Raw genomic sequence first — 15,606 nt, forward strand, 5'->3', positions numbered from 1 at the left:
TCTTCCTCCTAGAAGCTCTTCTATACAAAATTAAAATCATACAGTATTTGTTTTATATATGATTATAGCTGCCATTTAAAATACTTTAATAAACAATTTTAATGACTAAATATGCAAATTGACATATCTTTAAAAGTGGACATTCTATTTTCATGCTTTAAATTTTTTGCCTTATTTTTTAGACTGTATTTCTAGAATTATTGAATCAAAATGTTAAAAAGTTAGTGATACTTTTGCAGTTTGTTTCCAAACAACGATGGATTTAAGTTAAGCTAACATGAACTGTGTGTAGGGCTGGTTGATCTAATTTTCCCTTTGTTATCCTTGAATTTTTTTTTTTTTTTTAAAGACAGTGTCACTATGTAGTGTAGACTTGCTTGGAACTTGCTGTGTGTCCTAGACTGGCCTTGTTCTCTTGGTCACCTACCTTGTTTCACCTGTCTAGTGCTGAGATTGTAATTGCAAATGGCTGGCTGTCTTGCTTGCTTCCCTCCCTCCCTCCCACCTTTCTTTCCTTCCTTCCTTCCTTCCTTCTTTTACTTTATTTTTATTTATTTATTTGAGAGAGAGAGTGAGAGGGAGAGAGAGAATGGGCACACCAGGGCCTCCAGCCACTGCAGATGAACTCCAGACACATGTACCCCCTTGTGCATCTGGCTTACATGGGTCCTGGGGAATTGAACAGAGGTCCCTTGGCTTTGCAGGCAAATGCCTTAACTGCTGAGCCATCTCTTCATCCCTGATGTGGTGGTTTGAATAGAATAGGTGGCCCCAATATATTCAGTTGTTTGTAGTTTGCATCTGTAGCCACCTGCTGGAGGCAATGTCACTGGGTGATCTTAAGGTGTGATGATGGGTTTCAGATTTCAATGTAAAGATATGCAAAGTGTGCTTGGCTGGAGTTCCTGAAGTGTGCTGTGGCTTTTGACCTTTAGGCTTGTACTTCCCTCTCTCTGCTTGGACCTGTGAAGGCAGGCCAGCTTCTTCTGCCATTATGGAACTTCCCCTGGATCTGTAAGCTTCAATAAATCCCTTCTTCCATAACTGTGCTTGGTCTGAAAGTTCATCTCAGTGAACCTGAAGCTGTCTGCTACACCTGGCTTTGTTTCTTAATCTCATAGGAAGTTAATTTGAAGAAAATGTCTGTTGTTTTTGTAAACTAGTTTGTAATTTAAAATTATTTGATATTTATAATTTCTTTTAATTTAGATTGTCTGGATTCTTTAAATTAGGATATGCAGTTCATTTTTATACAGTACTTGTTAAAGGTTAATATTCAGTATGAGCTGAGCATTCAACTTTGTATAATTTAAAATAGTTAACTTATAGAAAAAGTAGATTTATATAATCACCTCAATTCTAAAATACCCATTTAGAAGCCACAAAATTATTTTCTGCTTTTTTTTTTCTTTATAGTTTTGCTCTGTAGCTGAAGCTGGTGCCATGTTTATATAGTGTGTGTTTGTATGCCCAGCTTAGTGCTTTGTTTTAAAGTATTTGTATTTATTAGAAAGAGAGAATATGAGAGAATGGGTATGTCATTCCAGTCCAAACGAATTCCAAATGCATATACCCCCTTTGTGCATCTGGTTTTATGTGGGTACTGGGGAATCAAACTCAGGCCTTCAGGCTTTGCAAGCAATTACTTTTAACTGCTGAGCCATCTCTCAGCCCATGCTGGGTTTTTTTTAAGGTTGTCTCCCAACATTCTGTACAAGAGTGTCTGATACTGCATTAACGAAGACATGCTTTTTAGGATGGTAGCTAAGTCTTTTCTGTTACTTTGCCCCTTATTTAATCAGGTGACTTCAAATTAAAACCATTTTGATGTGGTGAGATTTGTTTCTTGTTCTGTTTTCCTTAGAACTTATAAAATAATTAATATGGAACCCCTTTATTTTGATAAATTTATATGGGCTACTTAGGTACTTAACAAATTTTATTTTAAACTATTCAAAACTTACCATTTATGTATTTTTAATGGTAGAAATTGGTTTGCAGAAAATATAGCTTGTTCTAAGAACAGAGTCCTTTTAATTATTTATAAATCTGATAGAGGTAGGAGGATTGCTGTGAGTTCCAGGCCAGCCTGGGGCTAGAGTGAATTCCAGGTCAGCCTGGGCTAAGAGACCCTACCTGAAACAAAACAAACAAACAACTACTACCAAAAAAAAAAAAAATTGTCAAATGATTAAAAGATGGTTCATATTGAAAATTTTTAAAAGTAATTTTTGTGATCATGTTGTCTATACTTGAAGCATTGAGAGACTAGAATAGAGCTTTCTTTATGGTTTAAGTTGAATGACACAGCAATTCTTATAATTTACAAAGGCAAAAGCAAGTTTTTGATGAGCCATTTGCTAACATAAATATTGGTAGTTATGAAAAAATGTTTTTGTTCAAATGAAGATAAATTTTTACCCTTAGAAAGTAATGTTTCAAAGTTGTAGAACATTGAAATCATAACCAGGTCTGGCCACAAACTGAGAATCATAGGGAGTGGGTCCAAGGCTTCCATATTTTTTAAGATCACAACTTGGTTTTATTGAAATAAGAGTTGAAAACAACTGCTCTAGAACCAAGTTGTAAGTTTTTTATATGCCCATGTTTAGTATTTCAGTAAAGTATTTGTGCTATCTTTATAAAAAGATTTTTTGTAACCATTGGGCAATATTTTAGCCCTTAATTTGTTTCATTGTGGATCTACTGGTGCAATGTGTCTGCTGACACTATTGCATTGTGAAGTTGGGTTTACTTTTCTTCTCCTAAGATTAATAAATAAATGTATTTTAAAATATTTTTGAAAGCTTTTTCTTTCTTTGTTACTTTTGAGTTGGTCCATCATGTAATTCTTTTAAGTTTTATTATTAAACATTTCAGTTCAACTTAGACACCCCTAAACTTTTGTTGGCATTGCTTACTCTGATCTCCTTTTCTATTTTCAGGCAATCCCTTGATATCTGTGTATTTGAATATTACCGCAGTACCTTTCAAATAATTTCATTTTCACACCAATTCATAAAGTAGTTTACCATAGCAAATTTCTTTGTTTGTTTGTTTTGGTTTGGTTTTTCAAGATAAGGTCTCACTCTAGCCCACGCTGACCTGGAATTCATTATGTAATCTCATGGTGGCCTCGAACTCACAGCGATCCATCTACCTCTGCCTCCCAAGTGCTGGGATTAAAGGCGTGTGTTACCACACCTGGTGCAATTTTTTTTTTTTTTAATTAGAGGCTGGAGAGATGACCCGGTATGTAAAAGTGCTCATTGTATACAAGTCTTGTGTCCTGAGTTCAGATGCCCAGAACATATGAAAAGCTGGACGTGGTAGCCTTAATCCCAACCCTCATACATACAATAAGGTGGAGATGGAAACATTACCCCAGCTAGCCTAGTGTACACAGCAGTATTAATATCAAGAAAATGGTTATTATCTTTTTGAATTACTTTGTGTGTTTTACTATCTTTTCCTTTATTTAATATCCCTAAAATTTCATTTGTCACACTGTTCGTATATTTTTAATATGGTTATGAGATGTGTAGTAAACAATCACCTTTTGTGAAAAGTGTTAGTATATGTTTTGATAGTTTACTGCAATGAAGTGAGGGAAAAGTATAAATCTAGATAAATAGAAAATTAAGTGTTATAGCAGTGATATAATAGCAAAACTGTTTTGTTTTTTCTTAAAATATATCAGCTGATGCCTATGTGTATGTGGGTATGTAAGATAACAAGATTCATTGATGTCTTTTAGACAAGAGTTTTAGTCTGAATTTTGGCAAAAGCTCTGTGGAATTACGAATTCTGTTGGAGTTATATAAGCAAAAGGTATGGTTGGTTTTTCAAGGTAGGGTCTTCCTGTAGCCCAGATTCACTATGGAGTCTCAGAGTGGCCTTCCAAGTACTGGGATTAAAGGAGGATACCACCATGCCCTGCTAGGTATGATATTTAAAGCTTTATTTTATAATTTCCTGAGAATAAGAGGATTAAATTTTTGGAAATACACATACTGTTTATTTTTTAAAAAAAGATTGGGCTTTTGATTGTGCTGAGTGTTAGAGTGCTCATCTAGCAAGAGTAAAGCCCCAGGTTCAATCACCAGTGTTTGTTTTGGACCCCGGAAAATAGAAAGATTAAAAGGAAGACAAAGATTGATGGATCAAACAAACAGGATTAAAATTATAAGCTCTTTAATTCAGTAGTTGCCATAAAGTTGCTTTTTCATGAAAATATAAAGCATATTAGAAGGAGTGTAAGTATATAAATATGATTAAAAATATCTACTCTGAAGATAAAAGAGACATGGCCTGATGGTTTATGAATAAAGCATTACCCCAAGAGAACTGCATGCGTGTTAACAAGTCCAGCCCATCCTCTGTTCACAACATTTTTAATAGACAAAGTAATAATAATCTGTGTCATCTAAGGCTATGTGAGAATTAAATATATACTAAGGATTTTACACAGTGCTTGGAAATGAAATGATGAAAGCTTGCTACAAACATATTGACAAATATTTGTTTTAAGGCAAAAATTTCAGAATTGAATGCAGTTCTGATCAAGATGAAAATGTAGGGAGGAAATGATGAGGTTTAGAAAATACACCTTTTGATAGTGTGTGTTTGGGCCTGTGCGTGCATATATGCATGTTCGTGTGTATGTGCAAGTGCACAGATAATGTATGTCAAGGCTTACTCAGTCTTTATCCATGTACTGATGCTAACAGAATGAATAGTTTCATCTCTCATCAATACACATAAATATTGGGGTTTTTCTTTTTCCATCAGATTGCTGCCTGAGTGATGGTTTGTATGTAGTTTGCCCACAAGGGTTCATGTTTTAGAACTTTTTCCTGTGTGGTGATAATTAAGTGGTGAGACCTTTAGAAGGAGATTGTTGAGAATTTGATGTTAATTTTTTATTTGCAAGCAGAGAGAGAGAAGAAACAGAATGGGTGCCCTAGAACCTCCAGCCACTGTAAACATACTGCAGATACGTGTGTCACTTTGTGCAGCTGGGTTGTATGGGGCCTGAGAAATTGAACTTGGGTCATTAGGCTCTTCAGGCAAGTGCCTTAACTACTGAGCTGTTTGTTGCTCTAGCCCTAAAAAGGTCTTTTTGTTTTGTTTTGTTTGTTTTTGTTTTTTTTAGGTAGGGTCTCACTGTAGTCCAGGCTGACCTGGAATTCACTATGTAATCTCGGGGTGGATTCCAACTCACAGTGATCCTCCTACCTCTGTGCCCCCCCCACCCCTTTCCCCCCCACCCCATGCTGGAATTAAAGGTGTGTGCCGCCACCACCACTGACTTTTTTATTCTTCATGTAGTGAGGAAGATCTCTTGCTGCTATTAACAAAAGGCTTGATGTGGAAGGCAGGCGAATGTGAACTCCAGCCAGTAGTAGGCTTTTGAAAGGAAGTACTTTTAACCACTAAGCCATCTCCTTAGCTCCCCCCCACCACCACCAACTTACATTTTTATTAAAGTTATGCTATACTTACAGTGCTTTTGATTAAAATTTTTACTACTTTTGAACTTCTTGATTATTTTCAATAGATTATTTCTTACTGTGGGAAAGGGCTGGTCACATGACTTCACTTTAAGTCTGACGGTACCAGGAACCTGAGGCTCTCTCACTGAGCAGCTTTGCCTGCAGTTGCTGGTTCTGTTTGGTTGGTTCTATTTGGTTAGTTGGTTCTGTTTATTAATTCTGGATCTCATAAAGACCATGGAATTTAACAGCATTTTAAATAACTTTTGTCTGCAATGAGGTAGGCAATTAAATGCAACAAAACAAAGGAATAATTTTGAAGTTCATTGATACATCTGGAGCTTCACTGCTAATATCATTCTATAGTCAGCTGAAGTTGGGTGCTCTGTGCATTTAACCAGACTGCCAGAAAACGCTCAAGTATGTACATGTGGGTTTTAGTTTTTAACTATGGTGAGGTCACTTTCAAAGAGTACAAGAAAAAAATACTGAATGTGAGTTGATTTCTTGCCCAGAAAATTATAAACATCTTTTTTACTGGTGTTGGCAAAAAAAAGTTTTTTATGTGTTGAGGCCTATAGTATTTAACGTAAAGAAACTGGTAATGCAAAGAATACTTACTTGCAAAAGTCTGCTGTGGGATTACAAAAGACACTATGTTAGTAAATGGTAATTGTATTTCCTAATGTCTAGTCTATTTTCAAAGTAAGATCTTTATTTATGGGATTTACTTTAAAAATAAAATGGGTCAGTGAACACAAGATTGTCCATGTGGTGATTTCTAAAACTGGGTAATAGTACATTGTGGTTCATTATTCTAGTCTGCTTGCTTTTGTGTAAGTTAGACTATCTCTAAAATGAAAAATAATGTTGAAGGGACAGTAGGCAAAAAGTTGTCTAATAACACTAACCTTGAGTATGTGTATAAATAGGAACAACATTCCAGGGACCATGCTTAGAGAGAATGGGAAAGTCTATATTAAGAGATTGGAGTGAAAACATTTATGTCAGAAACTTAGGTTAGCAATTGACTTTTAAAGAACTGTTCAGACTTCCAGTGAAAGGTCATACTTGTTTCTATAAAGCAATCTGAAGCTTGAATGAAGAATAAGATCTGAGACTAAAGGTAACAGCAGTTCTTAAAGAAATGCACACAAAAGCTAAAAAGGAAGAAACAGGAATAAAGTGTGAACTTACGGAACCACAGTCCTAAGGGACTTTTCTAGGCAGGTATCATGAGGTCAACATTCTTTTAAATTGGGAGCTGGTGTCTTTTTCATGGGAAATCAAAAAAACACAAATTCTTTTTGGTGTTTGTTTGTTTTATGAGAGAATTGGTGCACCACAGCCTCCCCCCACTGCAGTGGAATTCCAGATGTGTGTGCCACCTTGGGTGCCTGCTTGCATCACTGTGCATCTGGCTTTTGTGGGACCTGGAGAGTTGAATGTAGGTCCTCAGACTTTGCAGGCAAATGCCTTAACCACTAAGCCATCTCTCTCCAGCCAAAACCACAAATTCTTTAGTGAAGTAGTGTGTACTAACAAATTATGTATAAGAATTTAAGAGTTGGAAGTATTCATGATTTGTTGGTAATGACAAGGAAATCCCCTCTAAAATTTCTGAAGAAATGGGAACAGTACAAGGAAGAAGAAAATAAAAGGTAGGTGGGTAACAAATTTGAAACAAAGTCTGTTAGAAAATGACAGTTCCACTTGTTCTGTGTGAGTGTTGTTTGATAAACTTGTTGCCACATGAATATAGAGTTGATAAGGCAAAGAAATTTTTGCAGAAAGGTCAGGGTGGATTGAAGGAAGTAGTATTTGTTTAAAAGTGGTAAGTGATTTCAAAAGTGAGATTATGAGGAGAACAGTTCTTGTAGAAATGGGGTGAGTTACCATGATGTTGAAGATGATTTTTTTAAAGTATTTTCCTTCTCAGTATAAACCATGGGAGTGAATTCTTTCAAGTCTCTGACTTAGAACTACATTCTTCACACTTTGTTTGCTTTTCCATAGGAAAGGTGTGGAGTAGTGTGTATGTATTTTTTAACATTCTACAGGTATGTACCTTAATTCAAATAACATGAATATTGTGATCAGTTATCTGCAAACTTCAACACATATCAACAATCCAGTTTTCTTAACACCATAAAAATTAATTTTCAGGAACCATTTGGAATGGTCAACTGCAAGCCATGCTGCCATCATGCTTAAATTGGTTTTTTTAAACGACTTGTGTGTGTTTCGTAAAATATGCTTTATTTTAAAATTAGGGCTTCCTGTTGCAGCTGTTCCAGGAGCTCTCAGTCCTTTGGCCATTCCCAATGCCGCTGCAGCAGCTGCTGCGGCTGCTGCTGGCCGTGTGGGTATGCCGGGAGTCTCAGCTGGTGGCAACACAGTCCTGTTGGTTAGCAATTTAAATGAAGAGGTTAGTAAAATCGTTTCTAATGTATATTCAACTCCATTTCATTTGTGGAAGTTTTTCATATTTGTTTCATTTTGCACTTGCCTTTCTTTTTATGTACATTCATTAGCCAAGGTATTTTCTGTGTTTCTTTCTGAATAAAATCCATGTACTTGTTGAAATAATACTTTATTTCCCTAGACAGTCTCTCTTTATATATGTATTATTATATATATATTTTAACCTAACTACCTATTTTTCCTAAGAAAAATATGGTGAAGTACTGTAGTTTGGCTTTTTAAAAGATCTTTTTGTTGTTCATAAAAGCAAATGTGGTCTAAGTTTGCTGATATAATTGTAAAACAATTTTGCCCTTTGCCTTTTCTAATGATTTGCTTGTTCATTTCATGCTTATTTGTCATTGCATTTTTTAAATCTTATTTTATGTGAACTACTCTAATACATTTTTCTTTGAAGGTTCTTCCAAAGACCTTGACGAGGCACTCTTCCAGTCTTTCTTAGTAATTTTTTCTTTGCAGTTATTAGTCATTGTCTTCTGAAAATATTTTAAACTTTATTCCCCTCCCCCTTCCCTTTTCTTATTAAAATTGCTGTTATTTTCTTCAGTTGTACATTTTATGTCTGATATATTTTATTTTGATTGCTATGAAAGCTGGTATGAAATGTGGGAAGCCCAATGTATTATGTTGTCTAATTTGAATACTTGTTTCATTTTTAATTGGCCTCTGTTAATAATAAATATTAAGCTTATCATTTAATACTATTATCATTCACAGTTCTGCATGCTAAAATGTTTGAATTAGAGTGCCTTCGTTTTTATTTTAAGACTTTGCCTGCATTTCATAACCAGCCATGCTTATGCAGTTAAAATTCAAAGTTTAAAATTCCTATGCATGCTTTCCTTCCCTATGTTGAGATGAAATGCTGTAATTTACTCTTTGATATAGATGTACTTTACCCATATTTGTCTTGGATGACTACATTTTACTCAGTTTTTCTTGTACAGTACATAAACCAACCATTTTCTGACCAAATTCCTGCATTTCCTATGTACTGACCTATATTTTATTTTTTTTTTGTTCCCCAATTCCTTATTTTTTTCTTCTGCATTGCTGTTTCCCTTCCCCATTTCATCCTTTTCCTTGTGTGTTCACCTCCCCGTTCCTTGTCTTTCCCCCATGCCCGTCCCCTCCCTGTCTTATCCTTTATCTTCCTTGTCCTTGTCTTCATCCCTGTCTCCATCCCTATGTTCATGCTTCTGTGCTTGAACAATGTTCCTCGGACCAACTTGCCCCAATTAACCGCCTTGAACCATGATCCATGACCACCTCACCATTCTGCGGGAACCACCCTTCGTTATGGATGATCTGTTCATCTCCGCTCTTCCTCGACTCTTCTCTCTTCTTGTCTTACGCTGCTTGCTCTTCTCTCCTTCTAAAGATGGTTACGCCCCAAAGTCTGTTTACCCTCTTCGGTATGTTATTGTTAGCACTATACTTTTATTATTGATTTGATTTTTGTTTCACCTTAATTCTTATTTGTAGCTAGCACTTTTGGCTTAAAGTTGAATAGTAAATCTTTTGCTATTTTTCTTTGCTATTTAAAACTCTCCATAGACACAAGTTTGTTTTAATGCATGCTTATTTATTTTGCATGATTTTAATTTAATATCATTCACATAGCTTTGAGGGTTTATCAAAAATTATTCTTTTCAAAATTCACTGTTCAAATCTTGATCTTCTTTATTCATTTGTGAGAATGATTTGATTGAGTGAGTGGTCATGTTGGTGTCTGGGTGTTTCATTGATATGTCAGAAAGATAATCTTGAGTTGGTTCGTACATACAATTAATCCCATTTTTGGATTACCTCTCTGTGACTCCAAAAAAGGTGTTTATGGAGATGTGCAACGCGTGAAGATTTTGTACAATAAGAAAGACAGTGCTCTAATACAGATGGCTGATGGAAACCAGTCACAGCTGGGTAAGATTAAACTGCATGTCATCTATACATTTCCAATTCTGAAATCAAATAAATAGTATATGCTTGTGAGTGAAAGTAAACCGCTTTATATCAGTAAGAAGTCATTTGTTTTTTATGACCACTTTTTACGTGTTCATGTTTAATGGACATGTACTTGAAGAATATATTTATACTTACTGTTTTCTTTATACTATTTCTTAAACACAGTCTAATGAGAAAAAAGATGTTAGCTCCAAAATAGAAGCAACTTTCAGATGAGATTTTTATTCCTGCCTACTTGTAGTTTGTAGATTTCTTATTCTTGATGGTATTTTAATTCTTCTTAGGTTATTTATTGGCTAAATTTTGTTACAGAGTCATGGGAAAGTCTCTTAGAGATCCCAAGTTCTTACAAAATGAAAACTCTGAACCAATGGTTAATTTTTATTTGAGAATCTTAAATGTACTGTAGTTAAGTTACATGTACAACTAACTACTTACCTAATTGATAATTTTGTTTAAAATGATTTTTGTCTTCATCTTATATACAGGAAAATCACTTAAATCTGAAATATAACTGCAAACTCACAATGTGATTGCATATATATAAATATCACCAAGTTCTTAGCTAATTCTTATACTTATTGAGATTCAGGAATATTGTTGCTATATTCTGATTTTATTCATGTTTTTAGCTTTCAAATTGATGTGAGGGCCAATATGTTTTTATATTATATCCATCTGAAATTTACAGATAAGCAAGATATACTGGCCAAATAGAAAAGACAAACATAGTAGGTTAGAACTTCAGTGTCTCTTAACAAAGAAGTTGATAGCTCAAAGTACAAATCTGATCTCTGGCTCTAATTTTAAATTGGCAATACCTACATAAAAGTGCTATTCATAATGGTTTAGTATATTGTCTTTTCTTCAGTGTATGTGTCTTTGAGGTGAGTCATTGCCTTGTTTAATTTTTGGGTTCTGCTTTAAATTTTGGTATTGTTTTCATTACTTGGTACCAAACCCAAGGGTTTTAGGTGTCCTGGGCATACATTTTACCCCTGAGTTACAGCTCTACTCCTCTTTTCTATAGTTTTTATATCTGCTTTATATTCAGTGTGTATGTGTATATTCCTACAAAGTAACAAAAGTCTTCTCAGATACTTCACTTTTCCTCATTACCATCTGAGATGTGCATAGCATTGCTTTCATATAAGTGATACCATACTATTATAAGGTAAAATTCTTTAGAATACTTAGGTTCTAGAAAGTAATTATATTACATATGAACACTGTGTAAAGGCTTTCACTAAATACTGTTGTAAAGAGGCTGGAGGTAGAACTATATTATTGAGTGGATTTAGATTTTTGTTCCTGAGGAGTTTTAGTAGGTAATAACATGATGGGCTTCATAATTCATAAAAGTATATAGTTGTTATGTATATAAAATAGAAATAAATATATATAAATAGGAAAGTAAATGAAAAAATTGAGTTATCCATATCTCTTAAAAAATGACAGTAAACAGTGAAAACTAGAGGAATGGTTAAAAATATGACTTAACATGGTTGCTAAAATAGATTGTGGATTTTGCGTCTAAGAAAGAATCTGACTTGCTTTATCTGGTAGAAATGAAAATGGAACTTAAGTCTTAATTACCAATGGCTGTGGTAAATTCATGAATTAATTTTAAAGATTTTTTTTTAAGTTTCATTTATTTGAGAGAGAGAGAAAGAAAGAGAAAGAGAGAATGGGCATGCAAGGACCTCCAGCCATTGCAAACAAATTCCAGATGCATACACCACTTTGTGCATCTGGCTTATATGGGTCCTGGGGAATCGAACCAGGGTCATTTGGCTTTGCAGGCAAATGCCTTAGCCGCTAAGCCATCCCTCCAGCCCCATGAATTATTTTTAAATTGTAAAGAAAGTAAAAATTTTTAATTTAAAATTAGGAATATCTTCATTTTGAACTTCAGTATTTTCTAACAGGCATTCTTTTTATAGCCATGAATCATCTGAATGGACAGAAAATGTATGGAAAAATTATTCGTGTTACTCTGTCTAAACATCAGACTGTGCAGCTACCTCGAGAAGGGCTTGATGATCAGGGGCTGACAAAAGATTTTGGTAATTCCCCACTGCATCGTTTTAAGAAACCTGGATCCAAAAATTTTCAAAACATTTTTCCTCCTTCTGCAACCCTTCACTTATCTAATATCCCGTAAGTGTTTAAGCTGGAGTTTATTAAAGATATATATTTTTTTGTTTGGAAAAATACATAACAATTTTTATTAATCTCTATTCTTTTTCCATCCAATTTTCCTAGTCCTTCAGTAGCAGAAGAGGACCTCCGAACACTGTTTGCTAACACTGGGGGCACTGTGAAAGCATTTAAGTTTTTTCAGTAAGCAAGCTTCTTTGTCTTGAAATTAGTGACTTGATAGAATTTAAAATGTTCTCCAAGTGGTTTTTTTGTCTTTTTGTTGTGAGAAATTTTTTGATCTAGAATGGAGAAAAATATTCAAGTATTTATACTGTTTTTATAAAGTACCTAATTTCCTAATTTTGTTTCAGAAGAGATCACAAGATGGCTCTTCTTCAGATGGCCACAGTGGAAGAAGCTATCCAGGCCTTGATTGATCTTCATAACTACAACCTTGGTGAAAACCATCATCTCAGAGTGTCATTCTCCAAGTCAACAATTTAAGAGGGGGGAGCTGAAGATTTGGGTGAATCACATTTGTTTGGTGTCATCACCTATTGACTGTTCAGAAAAGTGGGGACCAGAGTTTGATTTTTTCATGCTGTTATCATTCCTTGGTTTAAATGAAATGGCATATGTAAAGACGGAGTTATTAACTGCTATATTTCATCTGTTTTATAGGGAAGCCATTTTTATTGTCTGTTTAAATTTTGAGTTTAATTTTGCTTTCTTTTTTCAACTTAGTTGACATACGTGCCTTACAAAGGAAAACTAGTGTTGCTGTTGTGCATTTACTAGAAGAAGGAATTGGTTGTCTAGGGCACATCGTTAAATGGGAGTTAAAATTTGTTTAGGCAGGGGTGTGTAAAAAGGTTAAGTTTTTGTTTCTCCTGCTTGGAACTTATTTTGAATTATTGGCTTATCACATTTCTTTCAATTAAGATACTTGATAATTGAAAGAATAAAGCAACATTTTTAGTTTTTACTACCTTAGGCTTTCTTGCTTTTGAACAAACATTGGCCTTTTGTATTTCACAATTCTGGTCTAGATTCTGTTATGAATGTAGGCATTAGTTAAAATTAACACGATGCAGAGTATTAATTTCTTAAGACAACAAGTGACTTCTGTAAGTTTGAGCCCTATGTGGAAAGCATTGTGGAATCTTAACCTTTTTTTGTACACACTCTTGTGGGACGTATCATATAAATGTCAGCACTAAGTAATGTCTTGTTTGTGGCTGAATATTTTTCGTAGATGTTTTTGAAGTTGACATGACTTACGTGCATTTAAATATATATTGCCATCCTTAGTTTGTAATTAAGATTTGGAAATGGTTGTGGATTTCTGAGCATGTGCAGACTGGTCTAGCTAGTTCAGGAACTGGTGCATGTATTTTTCAAACAAAGAAAGTGTACTGCGAAAATTTGCAGGAAGATTAATTTTGTGGCAGTTTTCTAAAACTGACAACCAGGTGGGACCAAAGTTTATGTGCCTTTAGTCTTAATTTACCTTGCATTGTAATATTCAGTTTTAATAAATCTTCAAAATATTTTGTATTTAGGAATAGATCTGACTTTAATAAAAACATGGCTCAGAATCTACAGGTCAAATTTATTTGAACAGTTCTTGTCAATCTGAATTGTTGATTCTGTTAAATGACCAATGCTTTTTGAAATTGATGTACTTAGTTTCAAGATCATAGATTCTGTTATCTATGTAGACAGAATGGTCATGTATATTTTCTATTAGTTGAGTTTTTACATCTTTAGAATGTAAAATTCAGTATAGTTTGAAAGCGGCACAATTAAAAATTAATTTTCTAACAAAGTGGGAGGTTTGATGGTTGTTTAATTTCATTCTGTGTGTACTCTGCTTACCTCTGTAGCATGCTCAATAAACACTTCTGTAGCTCTGTACCCACCTTTTCTGTCTCTCTCTGCTGCCTTTCTCTCTCTTTGTTTTCACTCCACTGTGCTTCTGAATTCATGTTTATTCTCTGCCAGGGTGGGAAAGGAGTAATAATTCTACAATCCTATGGCTTTATACCATAAATAAATCTAGATGCTGTGAAAATACACCAGCTGTTCTTTTTTTTAATGTAAAAGATGTGCTTTTTCAGGAGGACACATAATTAAACATTTCCCACCCTGTTTATGATCTACTGCTTAAAGACATGACTTTTACTGTAGCTTGTTAGCTCTTTCTTTCTCTTTTGTTGTCCTTGTTTTCTCCAGTGGAGTTACGCACTAATAGATCTTTTGAACTTGCCATGTTCTTGCTGCAGTTCATCTTTCATCTCTTGTGTCTGCTAGATCTACTAATTCTAGATTACCTTCTGAGTTTTAACAAAGGGTACTTGGTATTGGAAGGAAAGTACCATATCATCTGCTTTTCCTTGAGTGGCAGAATTGGGTATTTAAACAGATACTCATTTATATTTAACAACTGCAGGTGTTACTGCTTGACTTTTAATGCAGTTGTGGTTGAGGTGTGTGCTATTCGTACTCTTTAAATATTTTTTGGTTACCTAAATACATTAGCATCATACCTGGAGTTAATACATGTTAGGATATTTATAAAACACCTCAAACTAATACAAAACATACATTAGGATGATAAAATGAAGTACATACGTTTAAAAGTAGTGCATTTAGTACAATAGCTCATTTTCCTTAAGAAAGAATAAGTAAGAATAACTTAATACAATAGTTCATTCACCTTAACGAATAATAATAAAAGATGAAAAAATAATGTTTAGTGTCAGCAGTTTGGTACTAGGAAGCTAGGTGACCATCCTCTTTTTCCCCTTCTTAAAACAGCATTGTAGTGTAGAGACACTAGCTAGGAGCCTCAGATATGTCTTAAGTCTGTTTAAAGCCATTGTCATGGGGCTGGGGAAGTGCCTTCAGAGGGTAAGGTTCCTGCTACACAGTGTTGGTTGGATTCCCAGTGCACATGTTAAATACCAGGAGGGATGGCATATGCCTGATATTCCAGGGCTGAGGACACAAATTCTTGCTACCTACTGGCTAGTATAGTCAGCTAGGTGAGATCCTGCCTAGTTAAGTAGAAGCTGGGTGTGGTGGCTCATGTCTTTAATCCCAGCACTTGGGAGGCAGAGAGAGGAGGATCCTTGTGAGTTTGAGGCCACCCTGAGACTATACATTGAATTCAGATCAGCCTGGGTTAGAGTGAGACCCTACCTCAAAAAAAAAAAAAAAGGTAGAGAGTGAATCAGGAAGATACCCAATGTTGGCCTCTATCCTCCACACACGTGTACACATTTGCACACTAAAAATGTGTATAGTTAATAGTAATTGAACAACACTATTTTACAGTATTGCTTGAGGGGTGCAGTACTTCACAGTAGATTTTATCTCCTTTGCAGGTGGGTGGGATTTGTTGAGAAGAAGAAAGGTTCTAAACTGCAGTGTGATACTTGGGTTGTTCTGTTTACTGACCCAGAAAGAGTTCCCAGTGTCTCTGTAATGTGGATAACCAAAGTTCTCCCGCCTCAGG

The 15,606-nt window shown here is 34.9% G+C and overlaps 1 protein-coding gene across 4 annotated transcripts in view; it reads left to right on the forward strand.

The window, feature by feature from the left end:
- Positions 1-14,003, forward strand: part of Ptbp2 (polypyrimidine tract binding protein 2) — a 59,913-nt gene extending 45,910 nt beyond the window's left edge. The window contains exons 9-14 of one of the 4 annotated variants that reach the window (XM_045138232.1): positions 7,769-7,923; positions 9,361-9,394; positions 9,810-9,902; positions 11,888-12,104; positions 12,210-12,287; positions 12,458-14,003. In XM_045138232.1, coding sequence (XP_044994167.1) covers positions 7,769-7,923; positions 9,361-9,394; positions 9,810-9,902; positions 11,888-12,104; positions 12,210-12,287; positions 12,458-12,590 — 710 coding nt within the window. In that variant the 3' untranslated portion in view covers positions 12,591-14,003. The remainder of the gene's footprint in view (positions 1-7,768; positions 7,924-9,360; positions 9,395-9,809; positions 9,903-11,887; positions 12,105-12,209; positions 12,288-12,457) is intronic. The other 3 variants (XM_045138233.1, XM_004663956.3, XM_004663957.3) reach the window with 3 other exon arrangements.
- Positions 14,004-15,606: the final 1,603 nt, after the last annotated feature.

Source organism: Jaculus jaculus, chromosome 19 (genome assembly GCF_020740685.1).
Source record: "Jaculus jaculus isolate mJacJac1 chromosome 19, mJacJac1.mat.Y.cur, whole genome shotgun sequence".
Taxonomy (NCBI): Eukaryota; Metazoa; Chordata; class Mammalia; order Rodentia; family Dipodidae; genus Jaculus; species Jaculus jaculus.